This window comes from Symphalangus syndactylus, chromosome 13 (genome assembly GCF_028878055.3).
Source record: "Symphalangus syndactylus isolate Jambi chromosome 13, NHGRI_mSymSyn1-v2.1_pri, whole genome shotgun sequence".
In the NCBI taxonomy this organism is placed as follows: Eukaryota; Metazoa; Chordata; class Mammalia; order Primates; family Hylobatidae; genus Symphalangus; species Symphalangus syndactylus.
The window spans coordinates 56,497,526-56,513,215 of record NC_072435.2 but is presented as its reverse complement, the minus strand read 5'-3'; the positions used below and the strand labels follow the sequence as shown (position 1 = coordinate 56,513,215).

At 45.4% G+C, this 15,690-nt stretch overlaps 1 protein-coding gene across 3 annotated transcripts in view; it reads left to right on the top strand.

The window, feature by feature from the left end:
* Nucleotides 1-15,690, top strand: part of CEP89 (centrosomal protein 89) — a 102,577-nt gene that overhangs the window by 46,330 nt on the left and 40,557 nt on the right. For all 3 annotated transcript variants that reach the window (XM_055237103.2, XM_055237105.2, XM_055237107.2), the window contains exons 9-13: nucleotides 493-635; nucleotides 5,153-5,203; nucleotides 5,864-5,947; nucleotides 8,600-8,703; nucleotides 13,756-13,871. In XM_055237103.2, the coding sequence (XP_055093078.1) occupies nucleotides 493-635; nucleotides 5,153-5,203; nucleotides 5,864-5,947; nucleotides 8,600-8,703; nucleotides 13,756-13,871 (498 nt within the window). The remainder of the gene's footprint in view (nucleotides 1-492; nucleotides 636-5,152; nucleotides 5,204-5,863; nucleotides 5,948-8,599; nucleotides 8,704-13,755; nucleotides 13,872-15,690) is intronic.

The following is a 15,690-nucleotide window of genomic DNA, read 5'->3' as shown; positions in this document are numbered from 1 at the left end:
CTGCCTCAGCCTCTCCGAGTAGCTGGGACTACAGGCGCCTGCCACCACGCCCGGCTAATTTTTTGTATTTTTAGTAGAGACGGGGTTTTACCGTGGTCTCGATCTCCTGACCTCGTGATCTGCCCGCCTCAGCCTCCCAAAGTGCTGGGATTACAAGCGTGAGCCACCGCACCTGGCCTTCTATATGATTTTTCAAAGCACATATTCTTATGTCATCTGAAACAATGACTATTCCTTTCCAACTTGAAATTTTTATTTTACTTTATTGTACATGCAAAAACTTCCACAAACTTCCAATATAATGTTAACTATTCAGTGTTAAAAAACGTTGTAACTTCTATTCAGTCACACACACGTAGACATACATACACACACAGTTCATTGCCTCTGAGCCTGAAAGAGGGGGGAAAAGCAAACAATTTGCAATTTAAATAAAATCTGGGTAAATTGGACATTATTTCTTATAGTATAATATTAAATTTTTTTCCCTAGTTGCTGCACCTGAATTACTTTATCTGCGAAAACAAGCTCAAGAACTGGTGGATGAAAATGATGGATTGAAAATGACTGTCCATCGTTTGAATGTAGAACTCAGTCGATATCAGACAAAATTCAGGCATTTGTCCAAGGAAGAGGTAACGTTTCCGATTGTGAAAATCAGCTTTTCAGATTTTTTAGCCTTTACTGTTGAATTGATTTCCAATCTTGAGAGTTTCTTATTTATTATAATTTGATGTAAGAAAAGCTCTGTCCAAGGCACAATGTTTCTAAGGACCATTCTGTTTCTTGCCTTCTTCCCTTCCTTCTTCCCCGTAATAAAGGCAATAAAGACTGTAAAACATTGGGACAATACAGAAGTGTACAAAGTAAAAGAGGCCGGATGAGGTGGCTCGTGCCTGTAATCCCGGCTCTTTCAGAGGCTGAGGTGGGAGAATTGCTTGAGCTCTGGAGTTTGAGACCATCCTGGGGGACATGGCGAGACTTAGTCTCTACAAACAAAAAATTTTTAAAAATTAGCTGAGCATGGTGGCACACGCCTGTAGCCCCAGCTACTCAAGAGGCTGAGGCAAGAGGACCTCTTGAGCATGGGAGGTCGAGGGTGCAGTGAGCTGAGATTGTGCCACTACACTCCAGCCTGGGCGACAGAGCAAGACCCTGTCTCAAAAATTAAAAAAAAAAAAATAACAAAAGTAAAAGAATGAAAGTGTGTGTTGGCTGCTCCCTTCTCAGTCACGTTCCTGAAAGTTGCAGCTGTTGTCAGTGCATTAACTTGGAAAGGAAAGCAGAGTTTTCAGTTCTAAGAACAGTTGCAGAGTCCAACGCCACACACTCTCACTGAGCAGGTCACTGCATGAGATGCTGGGAGGAGTGCCAGATGAACCAGTGCTCAGGTCCTTACTCTTACAGAACTTGGGGCTGTGAGGATGTGAGTGACACTGTGGCCACAGAAGAGGGAGGCACTGCTGGCTGGGCTCTTGCTGGGGTAGAGGGCGGGGAGGCACACGGTGTTCTCCCGTGGCTCCTGGGAGTTTAGGCCTCATGGGCTTCTGAGTTGTTGTTTGAAGGAGGGCTTACGTTTCACTTTTTTTTTTTTTTAATAACAGCTTTGAAATATGATTCACATACCATCCAATTCATACCCATTTTAAAAGTGTACCATTTAGTGGTTTTTATTGTAGTCACAGAATTATGCAACCATCACCACAATCAATTTTAGAGCACTTTTGTTAAATCAAGAAATGTTGGCTGAGCATGGTGGCTCACACCTATAATCCCAGCACTGTGGGAGGCTGAGGTGGGCGGATCAGTTGAAGTCAGGCGTTCGAGACCAGCCTGACCAACATGGTGAATTCCCATCTATACTAAAAATACAAAAAAATTAGCCAGGCATGGTCATGTGCACCTGTAATCCCAGCTACTTGGGAGGCGGAGACAGGAGAATCGCTTGAACCTGGGAGGCAGAGGTTGCAGTGAGCCAAGATCATGCCACTGCACTCCAGCCTGGGTGACAGAGAGAGTGAGACTCCGTCTCAAAAAAAAAAAAAGGGAAAAAAAAAGGAAGTGTCATACCTGTTGGGAATCGCTCCCTGCGTTCCCCTGCTGCCCATTTCCTCCAGCTCAGCCGCTGGCAACCACTAATCTATTTTCTGTCTCTATGAACTTGTCTGTTCTGAACATTTCATAGAAATGAAATCATGCAAGACATGACTTTGTGTGACTGACTTCTTTCACTTAACATAATACTAACTTTTAAACAAAAACAAAGTTCTTAGGGTCCTATAATTCAAAACATGCTTGCTAGGTCAGGGCCTCCTGCAGGACCATGGGGCGGGCAGACAGGCCCAGGGACAGCCTCCTCCCATGTTGTCTTCTGCCCTGTGCAAATGCTATGTTCTCCATGACAGTCTTCCCTGATCACCCCAGCCAGAAGTGATTGATCTCTCTCTCTCCCTCTTTTTTTTTTTTTTTAGACACAGTCTCTGTATGTCGCCCAGGCTGGAGTGCAGCATGCACAATCTCAGCTCACTGCAACCTCTACCTCCCGGGTTCAAGTGATTCTTGTTTCTCAGCCTCCTGAATGGCTGGGATTACAGGCGTGTTCCACCACGCCCAGCTAATTTTTGTATTTTTAGTAGAGATGGGGTTTCACCATGTTGGCCAGGTTGGTCTCAAACTCCTCACCTCAAATGATCCACCCTCCTCAGCCTCCCAAAGTGCTGGGATTACAGGCATGAGCCACCATGCCCAGCCCTCTCTCTCTTTTAAACCATTGCAGACTTTTGTTCGTAATCACTCTTAAGGCACTTATAGCATTCTACCCTATACTGTTTTTGTATATCATGTACATATGTGTTAGTGGAATTTATTTCTGTTACTAGGTCATAGAATCCTTGAAAGCAAGGGTTGCGTTGCAGTGTCCATAATGACTTAGTGAGTTGCCAATGTTTGCAGAGTGAGTGAGTAATTACATAGATATTAAGGTGTTCACATTGTAAAGCTTTTGTGAAATAAATATTTTATCTAGGCCATTGATTCTGTACTAGATTTTCCCTCCTACTCTAAACAAATAGAAAACTAGACAGAATATGTAATGCAAATGTTTACAGATGTCAAGCAGTAGGCAGTACCGGCCTATGACCCTCAAGAGCAGCAGGATAAATAGATGAGCCTGTGATCTGCTTTCTGTCTGGAGGCAGTCTCAGATCACAGAGCAGGGGGGAAGGGCCTGAGCTGAGCCCTTCCCTGAGTTCAACAGAGATGAGAGTCTGGGGAAGCTGAGGAGACTAGAATTTGTAGGGCAAGAATACCAGAAAGAATGGAGTCCTGGAGAGAAAGAGCTACTTATATAAATCTGCATGGGGCTCCTTGGAGTCTTGTGGAATACCACCCTGCACACGTGTGGGATGAGACTCCAAGATACTGGGCAGAAAATAAGAACGGGGAGCTGTGAGCTGCATGGTTCCCGGAGCTCACACAGCACCAGGAACCTTCGAGTTCTGCCCAGCCACAATGGAGAGACCTTGCATTGAGTCAAGAGCCCAGGAGGGCCATGCCTGAGAGGTATGGCTAAAAGAGCTTTTTAGGAAAGGTTACTACAGACCTACCATGACCAGGGTGAAAAAACAAGCCTCAGAAGCATGAAGGTGATCCACAAGCAACTTAGGAGCTGAAAGAAAGAGAGAGAGAGAGAGAGAGAGAGAGGAGGGAGAAAGGAAGGGCGGAAGGAAAAGAAACCAGTACTCTTTAAAGGAAGGTAACAAAATCCAGACACTCAACAATATGACATTAAAAAGTTCCATATCCAGTGAAAACAGTCACTAGATATGTTCCAGATTTTAAAAGACTAAAAAGGGCTGGAGGCCAGGTGCAGTGACTCACACCTATAATCACAGCACTTTGGGAGGCTGAGGTGGGCGGATCACTTGAGGTCAGGAGTTCCAGACCAGCCTGGCCAATATGGTGAAACCCCGCCTCTACTAAAAATATAAAAATTAGCCAGGTGTGGTGGCACACACCTGTAGTCCCAGCTACTCAGGAGGCTGAGGCATGAGAATTGCGTGAACCCGGGAGGCAGAGGTTACAGTGAGCCGAGATCATACCACTGTACTCCAGCCTGTGTGACAGAGCGAGACTGTCTCAAAAAAAAAAAAAAAAACAAAAAAAACAAAACAAAACCAAAAGGCCAAGTGTGCTGGCTCACACTTGCAATCCCAGCACTGTGCGAAGCTGAGGCAGGAGGATCACTTCAGCCCAGGAGTTCAAGACCAGCCTGGGCAACATGGTGAAACCCCATTTCTACAAAAAATACAAAAATTAGCCAGGTGTGGTGGCATGCGCTTGTAGTCAGAGCTGCTCAGGAGGCTAAGGTGGGAGGATTGCTTGAGCCCAGAAGGCAGAAGTTGCAGTGAGCCATGATCTCACCACTACACTCCAGCCCGGGTGATGGAATGAGACCCTGTCTCAGAAGAAAAAAACAACAACAACAAAAAAAAAAACAAAAGGACATAAAAGACTTGACAGCTAAATGCAACGTGTGACCCTGAATTGGATCCTTGATTAGAAAAGAACATTAGTGGGAAAATAGATGAAATTTGAAGATAACATATAGGTTAGGTTAGGTTAACAAACAGTATTATAGGCTACTGTAGGCACACTGCCTATGGGGTACCCCTGCTCTGCAAGGAGCAGTAATAAATATATATATATATATATATATATATATATATATATATATATATATATGAAAATAGTATTGTTATCAGTGTTGATTTCCTGATTTTCATGACAGTACTGTGGTTAAGTAAATGAATGTTTTTGTTTTTAGGAAATACAAGTATTTAGAGGAAAAGGGGCATTATATCTGCAAATTACTCTCAAACATTTCAGAAAAAATATTTCTCTCATATATACATATATACATATAGATAGATAGATAGATAGATAGGTAGGTGTATGGGAGAGTGGATGGATGGATGGATGGATGGATGGATGGATGGATGAGTAGGTGGGTAGGTGGGTAGGTGGGTAGGCAGATGGATAGACAGATAAATGCATAGATGGGCAATGCCCAGTCTAGATTAAGAATATCTAAGACTTGAAAATTCAGAGGAAGTGTGGTTTAACTTGTCTTCAATACATGTTTTGTTCTTAGAGCTTAAATATTGAAGGCCTCCCATCCAAGGGCCCTATACCACCCTGGTTGGTAAGTAAAAGTTATTTAATTTCAGGCCCATATTTTCAGGCTATATTTGCATAGATATTAAAAACCATTTCAGGCCAGGCGTGGTGGCTCATGTCTGTAATCCCAGCACTTTGGAAGGCTGAGGCAGGTGGATCAGTTGAGGTCAAGGGTTTAAGACCAGCCTGGCCAACGTGGTGAAACCCTGTCTCTGCCAAAAATACAAAAATTAGCTGGGTGTGATGGTGCATACCTATAGTCCCAGCTACTTGGGAGGCTGAGGCAGGAGAATCACTTGAACCCGGGAGGTTTAGGTTGCAGTGAGCTGAGATCGTGCCACTGCATGCAAGCCTGGGCGGCAGAGTGGGAATGGCTTCGGGCAACGGAGCTCATTCTAACCGCAGGAGGCCAAGCCTGTGTGGGTGTTGTAGATGACTCCTGTGCCTCCTGCATGCCTCTGGGTTCCTCATTTAAGTGGCCATATAGATCCCTGAAATTGGAAGGATCCAAGGAGAGAAATGTTGGTTGTTCTGGGATCCTGAGCTGGGAGGGTCCTTAAAAAACAGTAACAACAGCAACCAAAGAAACCATTTCAAAAAAGTGTAACTTCTTGCCATTTAAAAATTTGCTGGTTGTGTTTAGATGTAAGAAATATATTAACCTTCCTTTACTCTCTATCTTCAGTTGGATATAAAGTACCTGTCACCATTGTTGCTGGCTTATGAAGATATAATGAAAGAGAAGGACGAGCTCAATGCCACCCTCAAGGTAGGCTGGCAAATGTCTCAGAAGAGACAAGATTTATAAAAATATAGGACCGCTTCAAATTTTATAGAAACATTTTGAATGTAGGTATACCCAGCATATTATAGATAACCAAATGTTTATTAGAGGACAGAAAGGAGGAAGGAAGGAGTGTGGCAGGGTGGGATGGAGGGAGGGAGGGAGGGAAAGAAGGAAGAGGGGAGGAAGTAAGGGAATGATTGGCAGAGCAGGAGGGGTGGATAGGGAGTGAGGAGAGAGGTATGGAGGGTCAGAGCAGTGCTACATGAGAAGCCATGGCTTTCTGGACAGCCAGCCCATATGGGCTGAGATCTTGGGGTGCAGGGAAGACAGCAGGGGGGAAGCGCTTCTTTCCTGGTACTCTGCAGCTGCAAATACCACCATTAGAAGGGCCATTTGGGCTGGGTGCGGTGGCTCACGCCTGTAATCTCAGCACTTTGGGAGGCCGAGGCGGGTGGATCACATGAGGTCAGGAGTTCGAGACCAGCCTGGCCAACATGGTGAAACCCTGTCTCTACTAAAAGTACAAAAATTAGCTGGTGTGGTGGCACGTGTCTGTAATCCCAGCTACTTGGGAGGCTGAGGCAGGAGAATAGCTTGAACCAGGGAGTTGGATGTTGCAGTGAGCCGAGATTGCATCACTGCACTCCAGCCTGGCGATGGGGCCAGACTCTGTCTCAAAAAAAAAAAAAAAGAAGGGCTATTTGGGCAGACATGGGAAGGAAAGGCTGGAGATGTTTTGGGCAAACTTAGATGCTTCTTAATTCTAGGATGAGCTGACCCCAGGGAAGTCTGATTGCTGAGCTATTGGAAATGAAGAAGTGAGGTTTTTATCCATTTCTGCCTTGTCCACCGCCGTTTTATGGGAATGGCTTCTCACAGCAGAGCTCATTCTAACCTCAGGAGGCCAAGCCTGTGCAGGCGTTGTAGATGCCTCCTGTGCCTCCTACATTCCTCTGAGTTCCTCATTTAAGTGTCCATATAGATCCCTGAAATTGGAAGGATCCAGCGAAAGAAATGTTGGTTGTTCTGGGATCCTGAGCTGGGAGGGTCCTTTAAGAGGCTCCCAGCTTGTTCCTCGTCAGTGATGCTATCCCGTGTCCATGTCCCATGGAAAGGAATTTTAATCCTTTTCATTTAGACTTAGTGTTGGACACTTAATTTTCTAAGAGCATGAATGAATCTTGTACTAATTGAATATATAACAATCCTAATAACTAATAATGTTATTATTTTGGTGCTCCTTCTAAATCAGGGTCAGCACACACTTTCTGTCAAGGGCCAGTTAATAAGTACTTTAGGCTTTGGAGGCCATGCAGTTTCTGTTTGCACCTGCTCAGCCCTGCTGTTGCAACATGAAAGCCGCTGAGGATAACATGTAAATAATGGCTGAGGCCATGCTCTAATCAAACTTTATTTATAAAAACAGGCAGCTGGTTTGCACACTTTAGTTTGCCTGACCCCTGTTCCAAAAAAGAGTCACATGGACTGCCAGCAGTGAGTGAGTGTGTCTGGGTGGAGAGATGAGAGGAGAAGTTACTTGGCAGTGCTGCTTTAAGTTAAAAGGGTGTAGGCATAAACATCTGACAGCTGGGAGTAGAATATTTTAGAGGCACACCAGAGTAAATATTGGCACCTCAGATTCTCACGAAAGGACAGCTCAGGACACGGAAGCTGGAAAAGCCCTGATGGAGGAGGCTCAGCTGAAGTGTCACACACACAGACTGTTGGGAGCTGAAACAGACATAGACTGTTAGGCATCAAAACTGGCCCAGTGACAGACCTCATGTTGTGGCTAATGGCCATTGAAGCTCTGCAGACTGATGACGCTAGTAAGACACTTTCTCATGGTTGTCATGGACAAAACTAAGAGCCTTGGCTGGACGTGGTGACTCATGACTGTAATCCCAGCATTTTGGGAGTCTGAGGCAGGAAGATTGCTCGAGCCTAGGAGTTCAAGAGCAGCCTTGAGTAACATGGCGAAACCTCGTCTATACACAAAATACAAAAATTAGCCAGGCATGGTAGTACAGGTACTTGGGAAGCTGAGGTGGGAGGATCGCTTGAGTCTAGGAGGTTGAGGCTGCAGTGAGCCGTGATTACACTACTGCACTCTAGCCTGGGCGACAGAGTGAGACCCTGTCTCAAAAAAAAAAAAAAAAAAAAAAAATTAAGAGCTTCCTCCAACTCCCACACTAACTAACCCCTTCCCCACCAAATCTAGCTTTAATTAAGGATGAAAAGGTCTTATTTTTTATATTAAAAACCTCCAATATATTCTCCTGCATCTTTAAATAAAGGAAAAATGTCAGCGTCGATGGGCATCTCTGCCTTTTCTATCAGTATTTGGCAGTTATAGAACAATGTTAGCAGATTAGGAATCTAATACTCGAAAGCCCAGGTTCTTTGCCTCTTGTACTTGGCCTTGCATTGGGTCCTAGTGCTTTCTCACTAGACCGTAAGCTCCCTGAAAGCAGGCACCACTGGTGCTAGTACTGAGAGTTGAAGGCTGGCCTATTGTGAGACCTTGCTAAATGGCTGTTACCATTTGATTTTAGCCACAGCAGCAGCACCAGAACTGAGAAATATAGATGCGTGGGTATGTGTGTGTTACAATTTACGTACATTTTATTTCAGGAGGAAATGAGAATGTTTAGAATGCGAGTCCAAGAAGTGGTGAAAGAAAATGAAGAATTGCACCAAGAGTTAAATAAGAGTAGTGCTGTTACCAGTGAGGAATGGCAAGTGACATTGTGTTTCTGCTCTTTTGCTAATTTAAAACAAAGGGTAATAGGAAAATATGTTATAAAATTATCAAATACATAATTACATTCTTAACTAAAATATTTTAAGGGAGAGTTTCTAAGAAATTAATAAGGTGCAATAAAACCCTAATAAATCATTCTAAACTTATATTTTCAAGATGACTTTTAAAATTCTAAGTAGGTTCTCAAACCTGAAATATGGTTGCTTTCTGCTTTTTATTTTCTGAGTTGGTATTTTTCTAGGGTGATTTTTCCATCTCAGACCTGGAGAGTCTCATCCCTTCTTAGGCCCCAACGATGGCTCCCAGGGGTTGAGAACAGAAAGCTCAAAATGGCCTCCCAAAACAGAAAGCTCATGAGGCCTGCACGACCAGCTTCCATCCGCCTGCCCTGGCAGATTCCCTGACAACTGAGGTTGCCCCACTTCCAGTCTGTCCTTCCTCCAAAAGCCCTTTCTGCACTCCTCATCCTCTAGGGTCCTACTGTAATGGCACTTGTCTATAGCGCTGTCTTCAGGAGAGGCCATTATTGCTCCCTTGTCTCTGTTTCTTTTCTTTTTTTTTTTTTTTTTGAGACAGAGTCTTGCTGTGTTGCCCAGGCTGGAGTGCAATGGCGTGATCTCGGCTCACTGCAACCTCTGCCTCCTGGATTCAAGTGATTCTCCTGCCTCAGTCTCCCGAGTAGCTGGGATTACAGGCATGTGCCACCATGCCTGGCTAATTTTTGTATTTTTAGTAGAGATGGGGTTTCACCATGTTGGCCAGGCTGGTCTCGAACTCCTGACCTCATGTGATCTGCCCACCTTGGCCTCCCAAAGTGCTGGGATTATAGGCGTGAGCCACTGCACCTGGCATCTCTGTTTCTTATGTTTTTTTAGAGTTAGGATCTCACTCTGTCACCCAGGCTGGAGTGCAGTGGCTCAGTCATAGCTCACTGCAGCCTCAACCTCCTGGGCTCAAGCCATCCTCCCACCTCAACCTCCCAAGTAGCTGGGACTACAGGTGTGCGCTACCATGCCCAGCCATTTTTAAAAATTTTTTGTAAATACAGAGTCTCACTGGGTTACCCAGGCTGGTCTCGAACTCTTGGGCTCCAGTGATCCTCCCGTCTTGGCCTCCCAAAGTGCTAGGATTGCAGGCTTCAGCCACTGCACCTGGCCCCTTGTCTCCAGTTCTGATGTAGCCCTAAACACATGCCCTGTCCTGGTACCTGCCACGCTGTGCCTGCCTATCCTGTCTGCCTCCACATCTGCCTCCATCTTCTCCTTTGTGAACTCCTCAGAGGCAGGAACCAATGTCCTGCTCATTTTTGTGTGTGGCCCCGCATCTAGCACAGCAACAGCAAATGCCTGTTAACTGAATTAGAGAAAGAACATGTCTTGAAAAGCCTAAAAGCAATATCCAGGCAGGACTAAGAAAACAAAAATTACTCACTTTGAATAGCTATGTTATATTTAATGTTTTCAAATGTCTTAACATCACTGGAAAAAATGAAGTATTTTCTATATGTGATGTTTAGAAATCTGGAATTGAGTCAACAGCATTCTTACCATTGGCTATCCCTGATTTTGTGGTCACTGATGCGTCAGGTGGGACTGGCTCAGGCAACTCCTGGGTCTTGGTGCTCTGTGACCTCCGTGGCTGAGCTTGGATTTTCTTCTGTCAGGGTTCCTAGTGTGTCTCCCCTCACACCCTCGTTGAACAGTGGCCTGGAAAGCAGCTTAGCCAGGCTGGGGCTCAAGAGACCTCGTCAGATTCTGGAACCCCAGATTCCTTCCCTAGCCTTGTATATAGCTACAAATCCAACTTGTCTGCGTTTCCTTAAAATAAAATCAGTGAAACAAAGGAAAGGAAGGCAGGCCTTGCTTTCAAATCCACAGCCCTGCAGTGTTCCCTAATCCTGCGTTCGTTGGGATTTGAAATCTGCCCTTTGCTCTAGTGTGATGGCCCACGCCAGCATGGGGAGAGTGTTAGGCTTGCTCAGGGCCTCCCTGGCTGCCAACCCCTTACTTTGAATTCACTGCCCTCCAGCTGCAGGAGGGTCTCTGGGCTCTGGAGCATCACACTTGGTGGGCAGACCTCCTTGCTGCTCTGAGTACCTGCACACCTGCATGGCTGCTAAACCTGCACACAGCACTCGGTACACAGACTTCACACTTCAGCAGATGCTTTCTTTCTTTCTTTTTTTTGAGACAGAGTCTTGCTCTGCTGCCCAGGCTGAAGTGCAGTGGCGTGATCTCAACTCACTGCAACCTCCACCTCCCGGGTACAAGTGATTCTCCTGCCTCAGCCTCCTGAGTAGCTGGGATTATAGGCGCCCACCACCATGCCTGGCTAATTTTTTTTTTTGATTTTTAGTAGAGATGAGGTTTCACCACGTTGGACAGGCTGGTCTCCAACTCCTGACCTCAGGTGATCTGCCCTCTTCCACCTCCCAAAGTGTTGGGATTACAGGCGTGAGCTACCACACCTGGCCCAGCAGACGCTTTCTGCTTGGTTGCCAGTAATTTCTCAATGAACTTCTGTGGGTGCAACTAAATTTTGTATATTTCTTTTCCTAACTTCCCTTGAATCACTGGGTAACCTCAGGCTTAATGGGTCTGTTTCTTTCTCTATAAAATAAGAGGGAGGCTGGGTGCAGTGGCTCACGCCTATAATCCCAGCACTTTGGGAGACCGAGGCAGGAGGATCAGTTGAGGCCAGGAGTTTGAGACCAGTATGGCCAACATGGTGAAACTGTATCTCTACTAAAAATATAAAAAATAGCCAGGCGTGGTGGTGCACGCCTGTAATCCCAGCTACTCAGGAGGCTGAGGCAGGAGAATCACTTGAACCCAGGAGGCGGAGGCTGCCAGTGAGCCTAGATCATGCCACTGCACTCCAGCCTGGGCAACAGAGTGAGACCGTGTCTCAAATAATAAAATAAATAAATAAATAAATAAATAAAACAAAATAAGAGGGAGTGTTAAACCAAATCTGAGATTTTGAACTTTTTTTAGGAATGGGGGATTGATCCCTTTCATTTTAAAAAGAAATGGCTCAGGCTCAGTGGCTCACTGCTGTAATCCTAATGCTTTGGGAGGCCAAGGTGGGAGGAGCACTTGAGGCGAAGAGTTCAGGGCTGCAGTGAGCTATGATCACACCACTGTGCAGCAGCCTAGGTGACAGAACAAGACCTTGTCTCAAAAAAAAACAAAAACAAAAACAAAAAAACAATTAAAAACTAGCTGGGTGTGATGGCATGCACCTGTAGTCCTAGCTATTCAGAAGGCGGAAGCAGGAGGATTCGTTAAGCCCAGGAATTCAAGGCTACAGTGAGCTCTGATGGCGCCACTGTACTCCTGTCCTGCCTGGGTGACAGAGCAAGACCCTGTTTCTAAAAAAAAGTGAAATGAATGAAGGGAGGGAGGAAGGAAGGAGTAAACAAATGAATGAATGAACAAATAAAGAAAAAGTCTTATAAATTAGTCCAAAACACGGCTGGGATGGTGGCTCACGCCTGTAATCCCAGCACCTTGGGAGGCTGAGGCAGGAGGATCACCTGAGGTCAGGAGTTCGAGACCAGGCTGGCCAACATGGTGAAACCCTGTCTCTACCAAAAAATACTAATACAAAAATTAGCTTGGTCTGGTGATGCATGCCTGTAATCCCAGATACTCAGGAAGCTGAGGTGGAGGTTGTAGTGGGCCAAGATCTCACCACTGCACTCCAGCCTGGGCAACAGAGTGAGACCCTATCTCTAAATAAATAAATATATAAGTCTAAAACATAAAACAGACCATCGTGGAGCTGCCCAGTTTGTGGCGGGAATGAGGAGGCTAGCACAGACCAGTTTTGGGTGAGCCCCCTCCCGACAGCATGGCAGCCCACTCCATGGGTGCTGGTAGCAGGCAAGAGGCACCCCCACAGTGCCCAGGAGCCAGTGCACACCACTGCTGGGGCCACACCGTTGTTACAGCCTGACTCCTTTCATCTTGTCTCTCTCCTTCCTCCTCCTCACCTGTAGGGTTTCAAGTGGAAAATTGAGATTATTTACTGCTTTATTAAGTAAACTTACCACCCAGTGTACTTTGCGTGGTCAGCATTTCACTAGATGATTTCTAAGGTCCCTTCAGCTCATTCTAATCAGAATTTGCGATCTTGAGGGCTGAGCTGGGCTGGGATTTACATTGCACTGGAAGGAGAGGATTTGCTTGTGCTGAGAGGAAGGCTGGGGCAGATTCATACAGTTCTAAGAAACCATTTTGGCCAGGCGCGGTGGCTCATGCCTATAATCCCAGCACTTTGGGAGGCCGAGGCGGGCAGATCATGAGGTCAGGAGATCGAGACCATCCTGGCTAACGTGGTGAAACCCTGCTTCTACTAAAAATACAAAAAAATTAGCCAGGCGTGGTGGCGGACACCTATAGTCCCAGCTACTTGGGAGGCTGAGGCAGGAGAATGGTGTGAACCCGGGAGGCAGAGCTTGCAGTGAGCTGAGATTGCACCACTGCACTCCAGCCTGGGCGACAGAGCGAGTCTCTGTCTCAAAAAAAAAAAAAAAAAAAAAAAAAAATTTTTTTTTTTTTTTTTCTGCAAATATGCTACTGCTTACAAAGGAGTATTTTAAAATTGAAATGGGAACTTTCTAAATTCTTTAAACATGTTCCATATGGGCTTCAGAATAATATACTGGGTGGCAGGACTACAGGTTTATACAGATGAAACCTCATCAGCCATTTAGTGACTGTTCAAACTGGGTATTGTGCACATGGGAGTCTCCTACTCTATCCTCTTTACTTCTGTACATGTTTGAAATTTTACATCTGAAAGCATTTCTGAAGCAGTCCATAATTCAGACTTCACGGCTGTCCTTCCCCAACTGACTGCAAATGGCAGGATTTGTTGCTGTATTAATATGTTTAACATGAAGACATGGCTTGATATTCATTACCTATAATGCACCCATTGCTTCCTTTTAGATTCCAGAGTGTTTCTGTAACCATTCAGCACCTGAATCACAGTATTTCATCTTGTAAATCAATTGCAGGTGTCAGCTTCAGACTCAAGCAAAACTGGTTTTAGAGGAAAATAAGTTGTTGCTGGAGCAGTTGGAGATTCAGCAAAGGAAAGTCAAGGACAGCCACCAGGAGCGCCTCCAAGAAGGTGAGGTCCTTCCAGCGAGGAATGGCCATGCGGTGATGTCACTATTGTCATTTTACCCTTCTATCTCCCTCCTGCCGGGACCCCCAGTTGAAAATGAGAGAAGTCACGTTTTACATTCTTGACTGAAATGTGGCTGTTTATAACCTTTCCACGTCATTACCCTCAATGCATAGATTGCTTTCTCAGACTCCAGTGTCTCTCATCATCCCATGGGTTTGTAAATCACTCATAGATGATAGTGCTAGACTCAGCACAACTGGTTTTGGGGTAAAATAGTACCTTAGAAATGGGAACGATCACGCGAGGTAAACATCTGAAATAACACAGGATCTCTTCCCAGATGTTTGTTGGATGCGTAAGCAGAACCGTTCACTTTCTAAACAGTTCCCCTGTGTCCTTCCTTCCTTCAGAGCTGCGGGCCTGGGAGGCGACATCACTGCAGATTAGATTTCCGTCAGACACCTTCTGAGAGTGTCCCTCTTCCCATCTCTTCCCATGCATTCCCTCAACCCCTAGGAGCCTCACAGTCTGTGACAGTGCACAACTGTAAGGGGGCCAGGCTAAGAGTCATCGCTTCTGCTTTAAAACCACAACTCATGAGTACAAGATAGTGGCATTTTTTCCCTTTGCTTTACTGATTTTTCATTTCTAGTGAGGAATGGCATAGGCTGGGAAACTGAAACACAAGCCATCTTGCATGAGGCTTTGGCACCCTGAGAAGCAGATGGAGGTTTTCCCCTCTCCAGCTGCTTTTGGAATGGCCGCCCCTTCCACACCATGGCAGGTCCATGAACAGCCCCTGCTGTTGCTGCAGTTGCGGGGCTAGCACTTCCTGTTTCTGAGAACCAGGTCGTGTTTAAAGATGAGAGCATCTTCCAAAGACGTGCACAGGAGTTTCCTCCACGTGATTTCTCCTGAGACCTGCATGGCCCAGGAGTATTTGCCTTTACTCTGGCATTGTTAAGAGGAGAGGGGAAACAGAGTTGTGGAGCCTCTTTGTTTTCAGGGTTAGGGATGACATTAGTTTCCTATTTACTGAGCTTAATTTTCTTGAACATACCAGATCTGAACAGAAAGAGGATTTCTGGTCACATGGGGCAGGGAAAACCTTTTGACCTCTATGATTCAGTGAGTTGCCTGTGCTATTTTCCCATTGCCCACAGACAGCCATTCACTTTGACCAATTAGATCTTTTCTTTTCTTTTTCTTTTTTTGAGACAGTCTCACTCTGTCACCCAGACTGGAGTGCAGTGGCATGATCTAGGCTCACTGCAACCTCCGCCTGCCGGGTTCCAGCGATTCTCCTGCCTCAACCTCCGGGTAGCTGGGATTACAGTCACGTGCCACCACTCCTGGCTAATTTTTGTATTTTCAGTAGAGGGGTTTTCACCATGTTGGCCAGGCTGGTCTTGAACTCCTGACCTCAAGTGATCTACCCACCTTGGCCTCCCAAAATGCTAGGATTACAGGTGTGAGCCACTGTGCCCAGCCACTAATTAGATATTTTCATAGAGTAGAGAGATGTACAGTTTTATGCTATAATAAATACCTCTAAGTGCTAGTGTCAGCAGACGCTTGGGAATTATTACGTACAACCATGTAACACAGGATGAAAATATTTATGACTTACTTTAGATACAAGACATAAAATAAAAGTTTAATGAGGAGAGGGAAGGAAAATAATAAATCCGGTTCTCAGTTTGGCCATGTTTGATGTCCTTAAAAATCTTGAAAATTTTGCAGCTTTAGGGACAACGTTATGACATATGCTTGCACACCTGTGTGTGATTTAAGGCTTTAGTCTTAGGAAAGTCAGTTC